The sequence below is a fragment of the Epinephelus fuscoguttatus genome, linkage group LG21, assembly GCF_011397635.1.
Source record: "Epinephelus fuscoguttatus linkage group LG21, E.fuscoguttatus.final_Chr_v1".
Lineage (NCBI taxonomy): Eukaryota > Metazoa > Chordata > Actinopteri > Perciformes > Serranidae > Epinephelus > Epinephelus fuscoguttatus.
The window spans coordinates 28,448,415-28,470,712 of NC_064772.1; the positions used below are offsets into that span (position 1 = coordinate 28,448,415).

Here is a 22,298-nt window from a genome sequence, read left to right on the forward strand (position 1 = left end):
TTCTCTCTATATCAAAGTGGACATCAGAAATAATGATTTGCCTCTAGAGACAATCAACTATGTCCTGAAAAACACATATGATACCTGTTTAAAAATTTGGCAGCTCTTTGGACTCACTGTAATCTGATGTTCATGCCAAATTGAAAAGCTTGAAATAAAATATTCAAAAAAAAAACTGTCAAAGTCTTTATCATGGAGGAATTATGAAACAATGATCTCCACAAACTTGTAAAAGGCCCCAACTACCCCCTACCAACATAGGAGCAAGACACTTAGACTGAAAGAGACACAAAACAAGTCCATTGCAGTCGTTTAGTCCAGCTTTGTCGCCTGTTATTGTCTCTTTTCGGTCATTTTCGTCTCTTTGTAGTTGTGTTTCACCTCTTTGTAGTCATTCTGAGTCTCTTTCAGTCATTCGATTGACTTTCCAACAAGAGATGTCAACAGTCACTTCAAACAGAGGCTCTGACGTAGGGGACCCCTCGGGCCCAATCAGTCATCCTTTCATAGCCTTCATGTTTGCATAATAGTTTTTCCCAGTTATGTTTCACAGTATTCCTCTAGCAGAGCACCCACGAAGTGATGTTCTCATCACTTGATCTATGTCCACATACCTGCTCACTGAAGTATTAATTAAAGGCAGAGCAGTTCCCATTATTTATCTGAAGCTAAAAGGGAACTTAGTCGGCCACAGACCTCATGCAGCACAGTGATGTTAACTTTGAGCTCACAGATCTCGCAGGGTAGTTGCTACAATTTGTGTTATGCTTTACAAACTTTCCTGGAGACTGACAGAAACTCGTCAGTAGGTAGAGTTTGTTAATGCAGTCAAGCAGTCCAAAATGTATGTAAAGTGTATGGTAATTCAACCTTATTGCTTTGCATGCATTGTCATGAGACCATATGCGTGACAAACCCTACACCGCTCTTTCTCTCAGAACACAAAACACGAACATTAAGAGATAAAACATTTCTTACTTCTGCTACGACCAAGCTTGTGATTATTCGAAACATTCCTGTAATTGCAAAGTGTCTGCTGAAATTTTCAACAAGTGAAGTCTGCTTGCCCGAGCTTTATTTTCAGAGTGGGAGTGGGACGGCAGGGCGGGAGAAAGAACATTTTCTCTTTTATGAAGTCAAAAGGATTCAAATGGGTTGGATTTCACAGTTTGATCTGTTTTCAATTACTGGGCCTGGCTGTGTACAGAAGAAAACGCTGAACAATTGAAATCTATGGAGGCAGTAGGTATAGAGCAAGAGAGGAAGAGGAAGAGATGAGGAATTGGAATGAGAGACAAGGGGAAATGAAAAGAAAGAGGTGGAAGAGTCCAGGGAGAGAGGAGAGTCCCAGAGAAACAATTGGATTAGACAGAGAGAGAGAAAGAGAGCAGCGCGGAGAGTGTTTGATAAATGGGCTGTTTATTTAGCTTTCACTCTGAATGAAGCAGGGTGTGATGATGTGTTGTCTCCGCGTTCCTCGCTATGAGGTCAGGCTTTTCGGGCCTGAGCGCCCGGCCCGTTAGGGAGACGCAATTGGCCATTCATCGCCAAAGGGTGGGACATCTCGCGGAGTCCTAATGGCTTTCACAGCTGGGTCTCCCCCCGGCTCCCTCTGTCATCAAGTTTCATCCAACATCAAAAAGACACACCTTCCACTTGGCCGCGCTCACGTTCTCTCCCCTCCGCCCCACTCCCACCCCGAAGGAAATCAGACACTCTTGGCTTCTCATAAAGCTCCTGGCTATCACTTTGCCCCCGTTACTTGATGGGTTTCCCAGTATGTTCTTCAAGTTCTGCGTGCATAGCGACAGTCTCCTGGGCTTTCCAGGCAACCTGAGAAAGTATGTGTGGATCTTAAAGCCATCAGGGCTATCACAGCGGCAGCTTGAGTTGATCATCACCAGCAGGCTTTGTTGTAGGGGCGGGAAAGCGAGGAAGCTGGCCTCAGCTCACCGCTATCAGATGTTCTAATTTACCGCCAACTGCGTTACAATATGCAGAATTCATTATCATTTTTTTCCCGGTTTAGGGCAGTTTGTTGTTTGGTGTCAAGAAACTTTTAAGTGACCTTCATCATGCTGCTCTCTGTTTCCTAACGGCATCCTTTGTTCTCTTTCAGGACCACTGGTTTTGGCGAGTGAGAGATAACTCGGTGATGCCAGGGTACCCCATGCTCATCAGTGTCTTCTGGAGGGGCCTGCCGCCCAAAATAGACGCCGTCTACGAGAACAGCGAGGGCAAGTTTGTCTTCTTCAAAGGTAAGCTCCCATGCTTCACCGTCATCACTGTTGTCACAGCGCCACTGTGTGAAGCTCTTTTCTATCAGAGGCACATTGAAAAGCTTTGATTCATCTTCATCCAGCAGTTTGGGAGCCTGGTCCAAATACAGTGTCTGTATTATTCATCTGCAGGAATTTCCTAGATATGTCCTGTGTATAAACTGTATGCACATGTCTTTTTAACATTCAGCATAAACAGAGGCTGTATGTTATTATGCCCACTCAAGGAAGTGCCTTGATCTTATCTGTGTGTGAGTTTAATGTAAATCTGTGGAAGATTAAAGTAATGTTTTGCTCACTTGGTTCGAAAATCAGCCATAATCCACCAGTTTTGAGTTATAAGAAGTGCTGCTTGTAGTGATATGTTTAAGTTTTAATCTTCACTGTAGCTAAAAATCGAAATCAATGTCATGGCATCTGCTGAGGAACTTCAGTACCTACTGTCTGTTACAGTAAGTCTGATTTATTTTTACCTCTCTGAAGAGATTTGTCCACATATTCAAGCCCCAAGCACAGAGATTCAAAGTTAATTACGTCTAAAGCCTCTTAAAAGAAACAGCAAACAAGCATAGCCGTCCTGCGGACTCCTATTTGCATACACTCCAGGGAGACATACAGAGATGGAGAGGGTGGTGATGAAAGGAGACGTAGGTAAGCAATGAAAGTCTGCTGAGATAAAAACTACAAATCTTCACTCTAGCCGTTTCTATTTTCAACACCAAACAATTCCTGGAAATGCAGACTGCTTGGTCCCCTGTATGCCACAAGTTCTGCGAGTCTGATTTCGGCGCTTCATCCTCCGCCCCGCTCTCTTTCTGGGCTGGGTAGCAACAGGATTGCACACAGATTTAGAGAATTTATACTAACAGAATGCTATTTTTCATTTGAACACGCACAGCTGATTTCCCAGAAGGCCTTATTCTGTCTGTCCCCATTTGGAATAAAACATTAGGAAGAAAGTCGGTCATAAAACAAAATGCAGCACTCTAGGCCTTCTAACCAGCCGTTCTGAATATCCGCTCACGGCGCCTTGTCTGATGAATGCTCCTGATGAAAATAAATGCACAGATGGAAGCTTTAGAGTCTAGTTTGCACTGAGGTCATGGTTGAGACACTGATTAGCTCAGTGCTGTTAAGGCAACACAGAGCAGGTCAGTAAGCAGACACCACTGGTATACATTAGAAATAGATCCAACATGTGTTCTTCATTCCTGCAGTGCAGCTTTGTGCCAATTCTGAGTCCATGTTTGCCCGTTCCTGTTCTTCTAAGACACCGGATCTGCGAGTCAAGAATGTGTGCTCAGCTCATGGTGTGAAAACAATGGAATCAAGCTTGTCAGCTTCACTAATCACACCGAATGTCTCGATGTTAACGACAGTATGCAGACAGATTTAAAGCATTACGCTAAAAAGCTGTGCGTGTAGAAGTAAAACTATTTGATTGGCCTAAATCAGGAGGTAAGAGGCTGCATTATGAATCTAAATTGAATTAATCAAATAAAATGTTGGCAGTGGCGCGGTTACGCAAATGCATCAAGACCTATATGTCAATATGCATTTTCCTCCCAGGAGGCAGGATCCAATCAGAGCTTGATTGGTGCTTTTTGTGTCAGAGGACAGACAGAGCTGCTTGCTTCATTTACCTCATGCAGGCATGTCTGAGAGTTTGTTATGTGGATTAAAGCTAGACCAATAAATCGGCCGGGCCAATATGTCTGCTGATAATAGCTTATTGCATATATTAGTATTGGCAAGTGCATTATGAGATAGAAGCAGAGCCTTCAGTACGAATAAGGTTCGAGGTGAGTTTGAAAACATTGTCACTGTTACATAACTTGTCCTCCAGGGAGCAGTGACAATCATCGATCAAGCTTTTCATTTCAGACATGACTCATATTGCGTTTACAAATAATAATAGTGGCAGACTTACCACTTGAAAAACTTTATTAATAAGAAGTAATTTTAGAAAAATAAGTCACTGATTTCACACAAAGGTAAACAAACAAAAGCAGGCTGCACATTTCGATCAGAGGACTGCTGAATAACCAGCTGAAATCGACTGAAGGTGGCTAAAATTTGCAGGTGTAGCTACTGAAACATTTGTCAGCTAATGACACTAAAACTCCATGAGTTGGTTGAAAACAGACGCTGCAGCTGACTTTATTAGAGACCCCTGCTAAAGGAGTCTAAATTAAGATGGTAAAATTATTGGTGAGAACCAGGTATAAACATTAGTGCTGGGTTTGGATGATGAGTGTTGTTCAGTAAGAACACCCAGGAAGCTGTTATCCTAGTGCTTCAACAGGGTGCATAATTATCTGAGTGCCATAGCACCACACTTACAGGATAAGTTAGCATATCACACCAAGCATATAACTCGAAATACACCCAAAGTAAGCTGAGAAGACAAACATACCATAAACACAACAAAGATAAATGAGGTTGTATTCATTTCCATTAATAACCAAAACATTTAAACGGTATATTTACGTATAATGTCCATTTAGCTAGCTAGCATGCTAACTGCTAGCATGCTAATCGGTACAGGCGATAGCCACTAGTATGCTAATCGCTAACGTTAGCATGCTAGGCACACACTAACAGCAACTAAAGCAAATATATTTATGTACTTATGTATACGAATTTATGAACTCCAACATAATGGAGTAGTAAGCTAACGATATGCTCACTGCATTTGGAAAGAAAACTAGGTTGCCGGTGTCACTAGTATGCTAGTTAGCTGGGAATGCTAAGATTTACAGCTTCCATGGCAGAATGGAAAACAAAATTTTAATAGATTCCTTACACTTTTGCTCTCAAGTTTGTGGTTTTGGAAAAGCTTAAATTGAAAAACACTCTCTAAACTATTTATAAGGCTTTTATGTCCTAATGAGATAGTACAGAGATCGATTTGATTGCATGTGGAGAAGTTCAAAGTTTGACAGGCAAAAATGTAAATTGCACACTTTATTACACGTTCCTTGCATTTGGTGGTTTTTAGTCCATCTGTTTAGTGTCAAGCAGGATATTTTCCCCCTTTGAGAGAAACTATTCACAAATTAAGAACAAAGATGTAGGTCATACACACAAAATGGTGGAAAAATTAAGCATCGGTCTGACAACAGTTTGCCAATATTTCGGGGGGTTTCGATGTAGTCAGTGGATAACCAGATAAGCGGCATCTGGGCCAAGACATGCTTTACCATGCACCAGTTATTGTTAACAGCCCAGCAAGCAACTTGAGCTGCAAAAAATGTCAAGAGATGACGTCTATGAGCAGATTGTTTCACAAGTAGTCAGCTGATTAAGTTAGTAGAAAGCTAAATCATCAACGTACAATGACAGATACGATATGATATGATATGATATACTTTATTGTCCCAGTGTGGAAATTTGTCTTGGACCCAGGAGCTGCAAAAGTATTGTTGCCTCACAATAACAGTCCAGAAGAGTATTGCACATAACACCAGCACACAACAGAGCACCGTAAGCAATTCATCCCCTGAGCATCAAGTGATATTATTTAAAATCTTAATGGATGTGTTGTGTTTCGGCCAATGATTTTTGCCTCTTTTGCTCTCCACGTGCACTGTTTACCTGCATTCATCCAAAGCCCGTTCAGATGTGATTGGTGGTCAATACTACTCTGACTACAAACAAATTAAAGTCTTCTAATACCAAAATCTTGCTTACATATTCCGCAGTCATATCATCTATTCATGTCAAATCTGTTTACAGAAATCAGCACATTGGGAACTCTGGTGTCCGTGCGTATATTTCTGCATCATAATTTCTGTAAACACATGCACATGTGTGATTCATTTGGCTGAACAGCATGTGTTTGCGTGTGGCCTGTGTAAGGAGGAGGAGTCTCTTTTTTGGACAAGTCTTCATCCTATATAACACTCTTCATACAGTGTTGAGGGCAAGCAGGGGATTAGTCGTTACACTGAAGCAGATGCCGGAGCTGCCGCTACATCAAAGCAGCCCTCGTAGCTCTGAAGATGAAGCCAGACTTTTATGTGGAGGGCGATTGCGAGTCGACTCCAATTTTTAAAAAAGAAAGGAGAATCCCATTAAATGTAGGATAGAGAGGGAAGGGATGGGCTTTTTATGGTTTGGGGTTTTTTTGTGAATCAAGTTGAACTCATTCTTTTCGGGGATGGGAGACTCTATTAATCTCAGCGCGCGCGCGCGCGCGTGTGTGTGTGTGTGTATGTGTGTGTCAGGGCCAGAGGAAGTGTGACCCAGAATGAGTGGAGCACTGTAAGAGAAAGAGGTGAAATGACAGGAATTTCCTTTCCAAAAAGAGGCCACTACAGGTCTCTCCTTCCCACATTCAGCCGACGCTGTCTCCTACTGTTCCTCCTTTCCATCCATAAATCTCCCTCCTTCACCTCAGCCATCTAGTGTAAACACTTCTCAAGGGCTAAATGTCAGATGCGTAGCCTTTATGAAGCAAGAAAATGAGTGCTGAGTGAAAATGTCCGCTCTATTTCACACCCATTTCCTGTATTTGTTAAAGAAAAGCGTGCAGGTGATCTTAAAGCTGATCTCACAAAAGTCCCTTGTAGTCTGTCAGGTTTGTCTGCCATTCAAACAGAAAACCTGACTCATTAAAAAAGTTGGTTACACAAGTAGGTAGAAGATGATTATTTATCCTCGGCTGACGTGAGTCCATCATTCATTCATTCATTCATCCATTTTCGTCCGCTTATCTGGGGCCGGGTCATGGGGGCAGCAGGCCAAGCAAAGCACCCCAGACGTCCCTCTCTCCGCCAACACTTTCCAGCTCCTCATGGGGGACCCCAAGGTGTTCCCAGGCCAGATGAGATACAGTATTTAATCCCTCCAGCATGTTCTGCGTCTGCCCCGGGGCCTCCTACCAGTGGGACGTGCCCAAAGCACCTCTAACAGTAGGCGCTCAGGAGGCATCCTGATCAGATGCCCGAACCACCTCAGCTGACCTCTTTCAATGTCAAGGAACAGTGGCTCTACTCCAAGCTCCCTCTAGATGTCTGAGCTCCTCACCCTATCTCTAAGGCTGAGCCCAGCCACCCTACAGAGGAAACCCATTTCAGCTGCCTGAGTCTGCGACCTCATTCTTTCTGTCACTACCCAGAGCTCATGACCATAGGTGAGGGTTGGGACGTAGATGGACCAGTCAATCGAAAGCTTTGCCTTCTGGCTCAGCTCCCTCTTCACCACGACGGACTGGTGCAGCACCTGCATCACTGTGGAAGCTGCACCAAACCGACGCTCCATCTCACGCTCCATCCTACCCTCACTCATGAACAAGACCCCGAGATACTTGAACACCTTCACTTGAGGGGCGGGCTGATCCCTGGTGTTGCAGACTGGCTCTGGGGACGTGAATCCATCAGCACACCTTAAATTTACTGTGGCAACTTTGACCATTCCATTAGTTTTTATGACATACACTTTAAGTAATGAGTGGCTCGTCAAGTGTTTACATCAACCAGAACGGCATATATCCCAATCCTCACTCTTCAGCATTACAGAGCATTGTTCCTGTGGGCTACGGCACTAAACCCCAGAGCTTGTCTGAGAAGGACTAAATGCACAAACCCGATCAAGAGACTCTCAATGCAGCCTGTTTTATTTTGTTCTGAAAATGTCGGCGTGCAGCCTCATTCTGTCGACGATAAACGAGGTGCAGACTTCCATCTATGTCACCAGTCATGAGGAAATACAGTGAGTGACAACATTTAAGAGCACCACATTTAAGAGCACTGTTTGTGGTGGAAATGCTAAACAGACCTAGGGTCTAGGATGTAGGGTCTTTGTTTCCAAAGGTATCATACCAAAAGCGTTTGGTGGAAACGGGGCTGAACACCATCCTTTTGTTGAAGTCAAGATGGAAACTATGCAGAGAACATAACTTCTCTACATCAGGGGTTTTGATCCGAAAGAGAGACGCATTTATTTTTTTGTCAGTCCTGAAGTTATTGAAAGACTGTGTAGAAAAGTATTTTACAGATATTATCATATTCATAGTCTTAGTGATGAATATTGTTTCCCTTGCATGGAATATTGAGTGTTGACAGCCTGAGGCCTCATTCCAGTACTTAATCAAATGAAATTGTCTGAAAGCAGAGTGATATAATAAATAAAAAATAAAATATATGTGACATGAGTCTGCAAAGAAAGATAATTTTTGATATACTCCGGTTTTCCCCTCCCTAGCTTTGTCATTTCTACCACTTTCTTTTTTCCTCTCTCTTGCAACACTACTCTTCCACTCACCTCCCACCCACCCACTTCCTCCTGGCACACCCTACACCTCCACTAGTGACGAAGGAAAGCACTTCCTGGGGTCACACTGTGTCAGATACATGCTGTTTAACCTAATTACTCCACAGGAATGATGGTTTAAAGAGAAGGAGAAGAGGGACAAACTCACAAAATGTCCCCTGAAATAGGACATATTTCATGTTTTATTTTTCAAGATTATTATTATAGTCCTCCGGAAAGCATCCTAAAGTTCAGGTATTTGTTTGGCTCCTTGGGGCTTGTAAACTTTAAAAAAAAAAAATGTTTTAATGTGACTTTTTGGTCGCCAATTTTCCCACAAGGGTCTTAGCTGTTTCTTTTTATCTCAGCTGAGCAGTAACCGGCTCAGTTTGCCAGCGCTGAAAAGTTCCCAGAGTACCTCTAAGCAAGGGCAAGGAGAACTTGTCACCATGTCTGTGTCCTATTTTAAATTAGGGAAACATCAACATCAAATGCAGTAATACAAGGCAACAGGTTATTGCCCGCTATTTGTTACAAGGCTTGTATCTGTCCTTGTAAATCTGCCCTTCTCGTGCAGTGCTCCTGGAGGGTAATCCCAGCTGTTACTTGTCCTTCTACTTCTAATTTATTTTTCCCTCTCTTTTTCTTGATGTGCAGGGAAGCAGTTCTGGGTGTTTAAGGACACGGTGCTGCAGCCTGGATACCCCAAGGACATTGCCCAGTTCGGCCACGGCATGCCGGCCCAGAGCATCGAGACCGCTGTGTGGTGGGAGGACGTGGCCAAGACCTACTTCTTTAAAGGGGACAGGTGGGAGCGAATGGACAGAACACAGAGAGAAACCCTCAAAAAACATTAAGAACTCAGAAATTTGAAGCTGTAATCGAGCGGTGGGATGATGATATTCCCTCATTTGGTGTTTTGATGATGGCAGAGGAGAGTGCTGTCTAACATGTCTAGTGACTCAAAGGTTGTTGTATTTGATTGACAGTTTAGTATTGCTCCTCTATAAAGTTCAGGGACTTGCGAGAGACAGAGGGTCAGATATTCTGATGTGATAATATGATACAAGATAAGAGATAGTTACATCTGTTGTCAGTTCAACTTTTTTCATTCCTGACGTACAGTTCTTGTTTTGTCTTCCTCTGGCTCATCGTTTGTTCCTGTTTAGGTACTGGCGTTACAATGAGGAAATGAGAACCATGGACCCCGGCTATCCCAAGCCCGTCACAGTGTGGAGAGGTGTGCCTGATTCGCCACAGGGGGCCTTCGTCGACAAAGCCAATGGTACGAGTTGTCCTGTCCGATACTCTGAATTGGCAATAACAGCGCGCTTCATGTGCCAGGCGGCATTGATTTCAGCTGGTCACTGGCACACGCAGCGCGGGAGGTAAACCAGGGTAGCATTGATTGAAATTTGCCCCAGTTATTATACTGAGTTTTAGTGCGTGGCACGCTTCCATACATGCGATATCAGGGGAAACAGACTGACTGAGTCTGAGTGTTTGTGCACAGCAAATGAAATCTGAAAAGAGGTCAGTTTTGAATTGTTTCACAAGCAGAATGTTCCATAATCAGTCCGTCCTGCTCAGTGTGCCATAAGACCCAGTTGGAGCAGGATTGTGGAAAGCAGAAAGGACAAGACCACCGCTGGGCGCCCATTCCGGTTTAAGCCAGTTGGCCCTCGCCAAGGGTGGGGAGGCGGGATCTGTAATTCTCAAAGAGCTCACTCATAGGCCCGTCAGATAGTGTGAGGACAGGAAAAGCTTTTCCCATTGGATGCATCATGCCAGGTGGGTTTGGGCCTGGACTTGGCATCGCCTGGGCTGGAAAAAGCAGGGCAGGTGGTGCTGAACGCTCAGGCCATCTGTCCCGTGGATCTGCTGCCAGATCTGTAGCCGGGCGTGTCTGCCGGTGAGGCCAGGTGGAGCGGGCATCAATCGAGGCATGAAGGGTGGATTGATATCCAAGGGGATGATGGGTGCATCGCATGTAATTCTGCTGGTATATGTGTCGGCCTGCGATTATTTGGCGGGGAAGCTGTTTGCAGACAGTGTGTCAAGTGGCACGCTCATAACATTGACCCAGATAACCAGGCATAATTGAGTCTGCTGCTGCTGCCGATGATAGTGTGTGTGAGGCAACACGTTTCAGTGTAGGGGCCCCAGGGCGATGTTGACCTGGCTCTAACCTGCAATAGCTCAGGCTGTCTCACCTCTCATCCTCCCTCTCCTCTCTCACACTCCTCACTGTGTGTTAGTGCTCGGGAAGCCCATGTATCTGTTGCTTCATCTGGATCTCTCGGTCTCTAAATAACTTCTTTTTCACTTCATTTGTGTTAAATGTAGGAGAAAAGTGTGGCAGAAGCTGCTGCCAGATTGGAAAGAAAAAAATATCCCATGAGCGGTTACATTTCTTCAGCTAATCACAATACTTAGCTGAACTTGAAATGAGAGTTTGGAGGGTGTTGTGTGTAGTTTGGCTCGTGTTTCATTGCCTGCTACACAACCACATGTAGCTCAGACTGTAACTGGTCTGGTTGAGAGGGCCAAGCTGTGACTCGGCATAAAAAGGACAACCTGTGTTGAAGAATTTTCCTAGAGTTATCATTTAGGGCCATTAGTCGACTAGTCATGCACATGTTTACGTTATTAATTTAATTATTAACCTTCATTAATATAGGCCTATATTTTATCTACAAGTGCACGTCACACACTGAGCGAGCCGCCTGTTAATGACACTGTGGGCTAATGGGCATGTAGCTACATCCATGTTTCAGATGATACGTCATGTTTGTAGTCGACCAATGAAGATGAGTTTACATATCACCTTGGGTTCGTCCTTCACCTTCTCAAAATGATCCCACACTTTGGATTTCCTGCCCGACATGTTATTAACTAGCCTGTGGAATAACCGCAGGTACCAGCCCTGGAAATTAACATGAGCGCGGCCACTTCCTGTAGAGTCATGGCGTCCTAAGCAGAGAGTAGAGTCACGCTAGCTTTGTGTGTGTTGTAGTCTGAGCTTCTGTGTGGTTTGTTGTGGTAAACTGGTCCGTCAGTGTGTGCACGTTAGTTGCACTGCGAACATAGGGCGGTTTTTGCTCACCCTCCAGTTCCACCTTGGTTAACACTGTTAGCTCTGTCAGCACTGTTGCCATTGTTAAGCGCTGTTTATGACGTTAGCACCAGTAGCTGCTAGCTCTGTTATTTGGCATAGAGCCCCTTTAATGAAATTAAATTATAGGAATAATTTGATTGGTACCACTTATGTCTTAACGCTAAGTATAAAATCAGTCTTTGAGGCCATTAGCGTAGCTTAGCATAATGATTTGGAGAAGGGTGAACCAGTTAGCCTCACTTTACAGTTGGAAAAAAAGCCCACTGGCCTAAAGGTCACTACTAACCATCTTTTATCACATTTGTTAAATGTGGACAAAAACAGAATTGTAAAAACAACAAATGGTTGTTTTAGGAATTACACAGAGTAGCTACTTGTCCACAGGAAGTGCTCTCTTGTCTTGTTTAAGAGCACTGAAATAGTTATCGCTCATATATCACCATACAAGACAGCGTGTTCATTTGTCAGCTTTCTATCGACAGAGCTCAGCTAACTATTTCCCTCTGCTTCCAGTCTTTATGCTAAGCTAATTATCTGGCTAAGGTACACGCTGCCTGGCTCAGTCTGCTCTCGGCAACATAGCATGTGGGAGGTTTTCCCAAAATGATCTCTGTGATCTCCTTCTGCTCATAAATTAGTTGTAAGATGTCTGCTGTAAACACACGCAGTCTGCTGGACTTTAAAGAACACCAAATATTAAAGTTTATTACAGAGATATGGATTTTAATTGCGTTTTCTGTTATCAGATGACCTTGGTCTTTGCCAGAAATTAAACACTTGATGTTTTTTCTTGTTTTCTGCAGATATAGAAACATATTGGATAAAAAATACAGATGAACTTGGGCGTAATAATATTTACATCCTATAAACAATCTCTTTTCGTCTCACAAACTCATAGACGAAGACAAAGTGACTCCACAGATTCAACTAGTTTCTGAGCTCTCCCTTCAAAGATGAATCTTTTAAAGCTTCGTCCTGTGCCTCGTCACTTCCTCACCAGAAACATCTTCACCTAACAAGTTGCATAAGCATCTTTGGCTTTTACAATAGCCATGTCACCATCTGGCTGGAAACTCAGAGCTCTTCCTCTCATATTCTCCCAGAGACGAGCGTGCATGAATAATAAATCCCGAGAAGCAAAGTGTAAAGGGGGCCAGCGAGGAAGACGAGAGCTCAGGAATTCGGCCTGGCTGTCATGCTCAGTTTTACACAGAATATATTTAACCAAAAACAAGCGTCTCGGGGACAGTGACATGCAGGAGGGGCCATGTTCAGTGTCAACTCAAGAAGACACTACAGGTTCACGACATGTTGTTATCATGACGCAGGAAAAATGCCATATTAAGACACTTTATTCTTCTTATTGTGATGTTACAGTTTATTTATTGTCAAAATGTTTGCAGGAACAGGTGAAAAGAAAATCAGTTTTTGCTTCTGTCACTATTTTTATTGCTTTCGACACAAACACACAGGGGACTGTTGTGTTTTTTTAGTCTCTAGGGCAGGGCATCAAAAGACGAGCACTGACTTATGAATGGCTGTGACATCAGGACAATTGCCCCCACATCCCTCTTAAAACAAAAACCTGCCACTCTTGTGATTTGAGGAGCTCCCCAGCAGCTCGGCTTTCAGTGACATTTGTTGTGCTGTTGTGTGATATTAGCTGCGGGGGTTTGGCTCCTGGTTGGGTGTGTTTCCTCTTTTATGACCAGATATAATTAGTCCTGAGGGACAGTCAGAGACGTCTCAGCTGAACAATAGAGCTGAAACGGAAACAATGGCTCAGCAGCAGAGCAGCACACACAATTGTCTGAGGTTTGCTCGTTTTTAACGCACTGGCAGTTATTGTCACTTCGATTTCAGCTTGAGCATTATTGGTTTGTTTTTGCTGGTGATAGAGAAGGCAAAGTTTGTTTGATATTTTGATTAATGAAAGAAAATGCTCCCATTGAATTGAAAGTGAGCTGAACTTTGCTCTGCCTGGCAGACATGTTGTATGAACAACCCAGTGAAAGTGATTTTAGTTTGTTCCAAGGTGTTTTTTGGTCTTTTTTTAAATTTCTATTAATTTTTTTTAAGCCTGATATCGCTACAAAATTTCAGATAAGATACGGCTATACTTATATTAGCAGTATTTGTAGAATAAGATTCCAGTTGTGGCTGCGTACATGGTCCAGATATTTTCAGTGACTTCAGAGTGTTGTGACGTCCAAAAGTAAAAAATGATTGGAAAAAAAAAAAAATAGATATAAGCATATTCAAAATTCGCAATTTGTTTCTACCTTATCTAATCCAGTCTTCATAATTCATAAGTATCTGTTGGGTGCAATAATTCAACTGACACGATATTTTTCAGTAAATAACTTTATCATGCACAAAACTGTTCATATTTCTTATGTTTACTTTTATTCTACTGAGGTATATATTGTAGTTAAATTTCACACTTACAGCCCCAGCACAGTGACGATATATATTTTATTTTTTATATAAAAAAAAACAAAAAAAAAATAGTGTTTAACACTGCAGCATAATGCACATTCTATTTATTATTATTTTTTATTTTGATGTACATTTTCATTTCTGTTTTTTTTTATTATATTATATTTTATTTTATTGCTTTACATTTACATACTTCTATTTCATACTCTTATTCTTTTTAGAATTCTCTATTGTCTCCCCTTGGGGATCAATGAAGTATTTCTGATTCTGATAATATAATAAATATCCTGCTTCTTTCCATATTTGTTAATTTAGCTTTTCAAAAACAAAATGTTCACTGCTGTTATAAAACTGTTTGCTCTCCCACTTGCTGCACACAAAGGGAGGCACAAACCTTTATTAATGTGGCGGTCCAGCAGCATCATAACTGACATTTATTCATGAAAGAAAGCTGATTTAATAAAGACTTTTATTCATTTATATTTCCACATTTCACTGGGAAATATTGTTTAATTTACTACATTTATTCGACAGCTCTGGGAACCAGTTAATTGACACAAAGGTTTTACAGGCAAAACACAAAATCATGTTATAAAATAGGACGGACTGTCGTAGATTAAACTAGAGTGAGAGTAGAACAGACATTCACATTCAAATCAACATGGCAGGACGTTCAGAGCAGCAGACATTTTTATATGTAACATGATGTGCAGTAGCTGCCTCTGAAGAACGAGTGAGAGCCACTGCTCAGCCACACCTGTGAATTAAGAATATATTTCGACCAAACCAGAGGTGGTTATTGTTGGAACAACGGACTAACAAATTTAACGACTAACAAGATGAATTAAGACTGATTTGGTGAGTTTAATTTTGTGTCTGTTGAGTTTGAATGAAGTGTGTTTTATGATGAGTTAACGAGGAAGTTAAGCTAACGTTAGTCTGAGTTCAGTGACAGAGAGACTTGGGTTGGTGTACAGTTTAATTTTGTTGTTTGAATCACCTTTCTTCCCCATTCTGACGCTCAGTTTGAACTTCAGCAGGTCGTATTGAGCGTGTCTACACGCCCAAATGTATTGAGCTGCTGCCACGTGATCGGCTCATTAGCTATTTGAATTAATGAGCACTTGAACAGGTGTACCTAATAAGGTGGTCGGTGACTGTATTTGCCAGTAAGACACTTGAAAGTGACGACATTTCCATTACGGTGATTGACTTTATACCAGAGATGGCAGTAAAATGTCGCTTGACTTTCTGGTTTTAAATCAACTCACCGTTTTTTGTGTCTTCTGTGTTTTCTTCCCTCAGGTTTCACCTACTTCTACAAGGGTAAGGAGTACTGGAAGTTCAACAACCAGTTCCTTCGAGTGGAGCCAGGCTACCCACGTTCCATCCTCAAGGACTTCATGGGCTGCGAGCTGACGCCCATCGACCCCGCCCGGCCGCCGACAGACGACGGCAACTCGGAAGTGGTGATCGAGCTGGACAACGAGGCGAACACAGTGAAAGCCATCGCCATCGTCATCCCCTGCGTGCTCGCACTGTGCCTGCTGGTGCTGGTCTACACTGTGGTGCAGTTCAAGAGGAAGGGCACGCCACGCCACATACTGTACTGCAAACGCTCCATGCAGGAATGGGTGTGAAACATCGGGGAAGAGTTGAGACAGTGGGGCGAGGGCGGCAGGAGAGACAGGTGCAAACAGGATGACAGCCTCACACTTTCACAGAGGAGGACGGTGGACTTTGGACATCTTACGTGAGAACACACAGCCACGCCTCCGTCTGTTGGGTGATCTGATACCTTCGTTCAGACCCACAGGAACAACCTGTCGGCGGCCCCTCACACTTAAGGTGACCCCAGGAACTTAAAGTTGACTCAGCTAACCCTCAGCCTTTTTAACAAACAGGGGAGCAGAGGGACGGATCGTGAGGGATCTTTGCCTGATACATTCAGTCCCAGTAAAAAACAAAGAGGGTCGGTATCACTTTGTATCTCAGAAACTTGACTTCCTGTCCCATTCCTCTTTTATTTTTTCGCCCGTCTGCTCTTAATCAGAAGGAAGACTTTCAGGGGGACACACACTCTTCCCACAGGGCACTGCATCGTCATCCGTCATATCAGGTTGTTGATGAAACAACACTTTTATATTTTCTGATCTTGGTGCCCCCCCGCTTCATACTGCGCTCAAAAGATAAGCAGATAAACTTATAATTACCAATTTTCAACCCCTTTTCTGTATTTTTTATTTCCATTTTTTTAATTTTAATTCTTTCAAAAAAGGAGGTCCTCACTGTTCCCTTTAACACGCTCCTGAGGAAGAGACCAAACTAAACCAAATAAAATCAATTTCTCTCCAAAGAGGATCACATTATTTTTAATTTTTATTTTATTTCTCTCACCTCAGTTCATCCTTCCTTCCCTTCTCTGGATCCGTGCAGCGATTAAGAGTCGGGGAGCTCTGACTGTTGTGGCAGTCTGTTTGAGACACAGGGGCCAAATTATTCTGCAATATTTTAACTCGCCTTAATTATAGATCATACGACTTGTGCTTGGTTTTGCCGTTCTTGGAGTTTCTTGTTTTTTTAATTTGTATACCGCTTTTCTTTTTGTTTATGTGTTTGTTTGTTTGTAAAAGAAGCTACCCGGGAGCTTCTTGTGATTGGTATTTTATGGTTTTTATTATGTTACCCAGAATTCTCAGCACTGGCTTGCTGAGCCGTTCTGGACAGAATATACAGTAGGGTCAGCCTGTATTGAGAGTAATGTATTGTATCGTAAAATGATGTCGAAAGGTTCTGGAGTAAAGCCACTATTTTTGTGTGTTAAGATATTTGTTACCGTTGCTTTTATCATTTCCATACAGCAGACATCAGGCGCATGAGCCTGAGAGCTTGTTATTGGATTTGCTGTTGTTATTTTTTGTCCTTGGCCCATATTCCCTTCAGTTTAACGAAGCGTGCATCCAAAATGGTCGCTCTGTATGGTTATTTGTGAATGGACAGACCATTTCTTAAAAAGAATCCTGTTGACTGCCTTGTTTGAGAGAGCTCACAGTTCCCAGAATGCTCTTGTCTCCTGACTGAGGACCCACAAAGTGAGACACCAAGTCAAGATCAGTGCCTGTGTCAACGTGCATGCAAGCATTTACTGTACATCCAACTGGTTCTGCTCAACGTGGCTTTGGAACCCCTCAAACGCTGAGGAGGAAGTTTTCTCTTGAAAATACTGTTTGCATTTATTTTTGTACATTTCCAGTGTACCCAGCCCCCCCCCTCCCTTTACCTCCAGGTACAGTTAAATCTAAGAACAAACTGTAAAAGATGCAAGTGGTACATTTGGGAAATCTTTGGGAGATCTGACGGGTAATTGGCGAATCAAATTGGCTTCAGCAAACGATCCAACAGTTAGCAAATGTCGTGTCGTTGTCGTAACGGCGAGCAGTCTTTGAATGTGTGTCTGTTTTCATGATCACATACTGGTTTTTCTTTCTTTCCTGTTTTCTGGTCAAAACAAATTGGACATCTCACAATGACTTCTTTGTGTAAGACTTTGGGACAATGAGGAAACGTGTCCTGACAGAATGAATAAATTGATCAATATATGATTAAGAGCTGCCTTCCAACTCTCTGCTCATCTTTTAACTTGTCTAGAGTGTGTGTGTGTGTGTGTGTGTGTGTGTGTGTGTGTGTTCAGTGCGGGTCTGTGCTTTCTGTACATGTGTGTTCTCCACAGCTGATTTGGCTGAGTGTTTGCTTGTGTTTCTGTCACTCTGAGAGGTTGTGCATCACACAGCAGTCTGGTACTTGTTTGAAACTTTGAAAGAAAAGGGACCAGTTGATCTAATGATGAAGAAATCAAGAAAGATTTCCATTTATTGAACATTTATGACGCCATAAATTGAACAGTGACAATGCTGACATACTGATGTTATGTTTACCATGTTCACCATCTTAGTTAACCTTTGCTAATCGGCCCTAAACACAAAGTACAGCTGAGACTGATAGGAAGTATTGAAGAAGTTGAAATTTTACCTGATGTTTCCTTTAAAACCACCACATTAGCTTTAACCACATAAGTCTCCTTCTTATCTAATTTACAAACACACATCTTGTCCTGTGTCTCTGGTTGTCGAATGAGCCACTTAACATTCACCGGGAAAAAGCGCAGTGCTAATGCTTGTTTGTAGGCTACATAGCTAGCTAGTGCAGCACATTAAATAGCATGGAAACGTACCCGCAAATGTTAGTTTGGTCTGGTTAGATGCTGGCGTGGTCCTCAAGGGGGATTTATACTTGTGCAGCAGACCCTACGCCATTGTGAGCATTTATACTATACTTAAACTTACTTAAACACACTTTAAACACACAATAAACGTGGCTTAATAGGGAATAGGGACAATTTCAAACACAAGTACACAAATCAGCTTCACTATAACTCGCAGCATTCACAGACAAACACTTGTCTTTATCTGGACACATTTTCCCCACAAATACAACATGCTAACGTTATTAGCACAAGCCTATGGCATTTTACATTGTATAAATTAGCCTAGCAGCTAGCTGACTTTTCCTCTTCCAATATAAAACCAGGGACAACAGCAACATTTAACAAAGATAACGTTACAAAATCCGGCTCCATTACAACTCACAAGGTTCTCTGACAAAACAACTGTCTTATACTAAACACGTTTTCCAAGCTAATATAACATGCTAACGTTATTAGCACAAGCCTATGGCATTTTACATTGTATAGATTAGCCTAGCAACTAGCGGAGATTTCCTCTGCTCATATGAAGCCAGGATAAATCACACACAAGACTTAAAATGCTATTTTTGTGGAGGCTTTATTGTCTTCACAGTTTATTGTTATCTGTGGAATACAAGTAAATAAAAGCTTTGTTTCCACTGAGGGAAATGGTTTCAGCTTACAGAAACAGACAGGAAGTCTGTGTCGCCATGACATGTAGTTACATTTCTGGGGAGGTGCATGTCAGGCTACAGCGTAGGGTCTGCGTGGATGCATTCGATGGAGAAGTACAAATTTTGGCTTACTCTTTAACATCGCAGTCTGCACGTGACTCGTAGCTACAACACAGTTTCATTTACTCTGTGTCTGGACTTTGGAAGCTCAGCCTGCCAGCTGCCGTCAATCAAACACAGACACAGAAAGACCTTTTTCCTTCTTTCAATAATAAAAACTTAACAACACATTTAAAAAAGGAACGGCTAAATGTATTCAGTTGGACTTTAAGCAACTTGAACCTCTGGAGCCAGTGTAGTGCAAACAGTGCAGCCAGAGGGCCGACGTACAGTGCATAAGGATATTGGCTCAAACTTCTGTGAACTCTGAACTCCAGAGATAAACTCAGCCAGCAGCAAGAGAGAAAAATACAGAAGTAGCATTTGATTCAGAGAGCACTGTATGTATGTGTTGATCTGAGAGCTCAGCAGTTTCATTGTGTGCTGCTGTATTTTTGGGTGGCATGATAAAAATCTGTGCTTTAGATGTACGATCCCAGCGGTGCAGCGCTGGCATTTATTGCGGATTGAATGTGAAACAGGAGCCGTCCACGGCCCGCTAGTGTTTATTCTAGCTTCAGCAGGACACATTTGACTTACGGTTGCTTACAACAAAGAAAGTGAGGTCAAGTCAGTTTACTGAGTGTGGTCACTGAGTCTGTGTGTGTGTTTGTGTGTAATGAAATTACACTCTTAGGGATAACACTTCATCGGTTCTCATCACAGGACTGTTCAGTGGTGAAATTGCCTCTCTGCTTTTAGACAAAGGCATTATATGCTCAGCTATGTTTAGATCGCTGCTTTTTCCTGAGGCTCTTACTCATTGTCTGCTCTCACCCCGTCCCTGTAAATACAGATTTTGAGTGTGTCCATGTGCCTATTTGTGTTCTACCAGTAAAACAAGCAGTTTAATGTGAAAGTCAGCATTCTTCCCTTTACTTCTATTTGTGTGTGTGTGCTCTGAGCAGAGTACAGTGTGGGTGTTAAAGAAGTAATAAGTTGGCTTTGTCGGGCTCGGTGTATCTGTCTCAGTCTCCATCTGCCTCACAATAAGTGAATCTCCTTTTGCATCTCGGTGCTGTGCACGCTCACTGGACTGTGCATGTGTGTTTTTGCAAGCATGTCAAGCTCACAACTGGAGCCTGCACAAATCCTGTGGGCCCAGCAGCCTCTTTGCAACTGCCAGGCTAAAATATCGGTGCTAAACTGACCTACACTGACCAGGGCTGTTTTTCGACGGTGCTATTTTTGTCAGCCCTCCTCCTCCTCCTCCTCCTCCTCCTCTTCCTCCTGCTCCGGCTGTCATTGGCTCAAAACTTGAGTGATTACAACGGCAACCAAAGTAATACATTTTCATTTAACCCGGGTCCTTACAGTGCACTGCTTAATGGCCCCTTGTAGGTAAAGGACCATATATCCTCGTGCTGGTTATTAGTGTGGCACAGTGGAGCAGCTGAAGGGAGCTGGTTGAAGGTCAGCAGGGGTCAAACTGTTGCCTTGGCCCGGATGAAAAAGGTTAAAACACATAAAGGAAGTGCATGCAGAGATTAATGGTTGTTGACTTGTACTGTCTTCTGCAGCAGGGAGGCCGGAGGAACATCTTTATATAAAGAAACCATTGTTTAAGTCTCCTCTTCACTTTGTTATCATGTGTGTGTTGCATCATTATGTTTATTTGATGGCATTTAATGAGTGTACTGTATGTGTGTGACATCTCAGGACCTCCTTTTCAAAACTGACTGTTTGCTTAACCCCTCCCCCGCCTGTCCAGTCAAAGCAACTGTAACCAAATCGTGTTTATCTGCACTAATATAGGCTACAAACATTAGCATGTCCATCCAGCTAGCTTACAGTGGTAACTGAGCAGTGCAAGGCCAGTGCATCATTACGTAAATTTAAAAAATCCCCGTCTATGACCAGCACATCCACTGTGTAGTGTTTACTCTGTGCGGCAGCCTGCCCAGGATACTAATGCTAGGTTAATGTTGTTAGCCCTGTCCCGCCTTTAATTGGACTAAATTTAATTTCTGGATTGGATTTAAGCGTCTCCATCAAGCTTGTTTTCCAAAATAGCATTATGCTCACTTTCACATCATTTGGTCGTCAACCTTAAAGCCTCTTGAAAGTAAAACATGTTTGAAAATACGAACAATAAAGCTTAAAACTAACCTCTGACTTGTCCAAGTATGTTAGCAAAGCACCTAAAGAGGGTTATGTTTGAATAAAAGCAGTCTGATTTTTGATCCTTATAATACTCATAATACTAGGGTTAATTGCTTGTTTCTTTATTTTAACATCTTTAAAATAGCTCAACCGGAAACATAAAAACAGCTATCCAGGCCCTGAGGAACACCACCCAGCCTCGCTTCCATTTTTTCCCAGTGGCCACTTGTGGTATTGCAGAAAAAAAAATCCCCTGTGGCCCACCATGATAAAAAAAAAAGATGTCTGTAAAGGGGTCGTATACATGTCATGTCTTTCATCGCGTGGAAAATGCGAGGTCGGACGCTTTCAAGAGTGCAGCAGCAGGTTGCGTCTGAGGTTGCTAAGCAGCCTTAACAAGCATCGTATCATTGCCTATTTACCTGAAATCCTGAGAGCAGAGCTGATCTTCTTCCAGGCGCTGTTTGTGTAGGCCTATAGTCCGTGAGACAGGTATCAGTGTGGCACAGTGAAGCAGCTGAAAGGAGCTTGTTGAAGGTCAGCAGGGGTCAAGCTGTTGCCTTGGCCCGCATGAAAAAGGTTAAAACCCGTAACAGGCGCCATCTTGAGTCAAGTATCTAGATCATAAAAACCGTTTCACTTGAATTGCATTGCAGATGTACAGCTCTGGCAGCCCTACACTACTCCTCCATATTCACCACAGACTGATATTTACAGAAGACAGGAAAGATATCTGTCAGCTGTGATTGGTTGTTCCTCGTCACATGACATGCATTAGGCACTCGGGAACACTTGAGCACTGCAGTGGCGTCGAACTTTACGAACTTTTTTGACATATATGCTAGGCGAGTAATTCTCATCGGACTGAATAGTCGCCATCTTGGGGTCTGCTATCCAGATCATAAAGACCGTTTCACTTGGATTATATTGCTAGGCAACAGCTTGGGTCCATGTTTACATTATTTCAGCTGGTGTCATTCACAAACACTGCAAAACAATCCAACAGGAAATACAAAACACCCCATTTA

At 42.7% G+C, this 22,298-nt stretch overlaps 1 protein-coding gene across 2 annotated transcripts in view; it reads left to right on the forward strand.

Moving 5' to 3' along the window:
• The window catches only part of LOC125882205 (matrix metalloproteinase-16-like), a 95,404-nt gene extending 77,707 nt beyond the window's left edge, over positions 1-17,697 (forward strand). For both annotated transcript variants that reach the window (XM_049565938.1, XM_049565940.1), the window contains 4 exons: positions 2,120-2,258; positions 9,192-9,342; positions 9,704-9,819; positions 15,397-17,697. In XM_049565938.1, coding sequence (XP_049421895.1) covers positions 2,120-2,258; positions 9,192-9,342; positions 9,704-9,819; positions 15,397-15,731 — 741 coding nt within the window. In that variant the 3' untranslated portion in view covers positions 15,732-17,697. The remainder of the gene's footprint in view (positions 1-2,119; positions 2,259-9,191; positions 9,343-9,703; positions 9,820-15,396) is intronic.
• Positions 17,698-22,298: the final 4,601 nt, after the last annotated feature.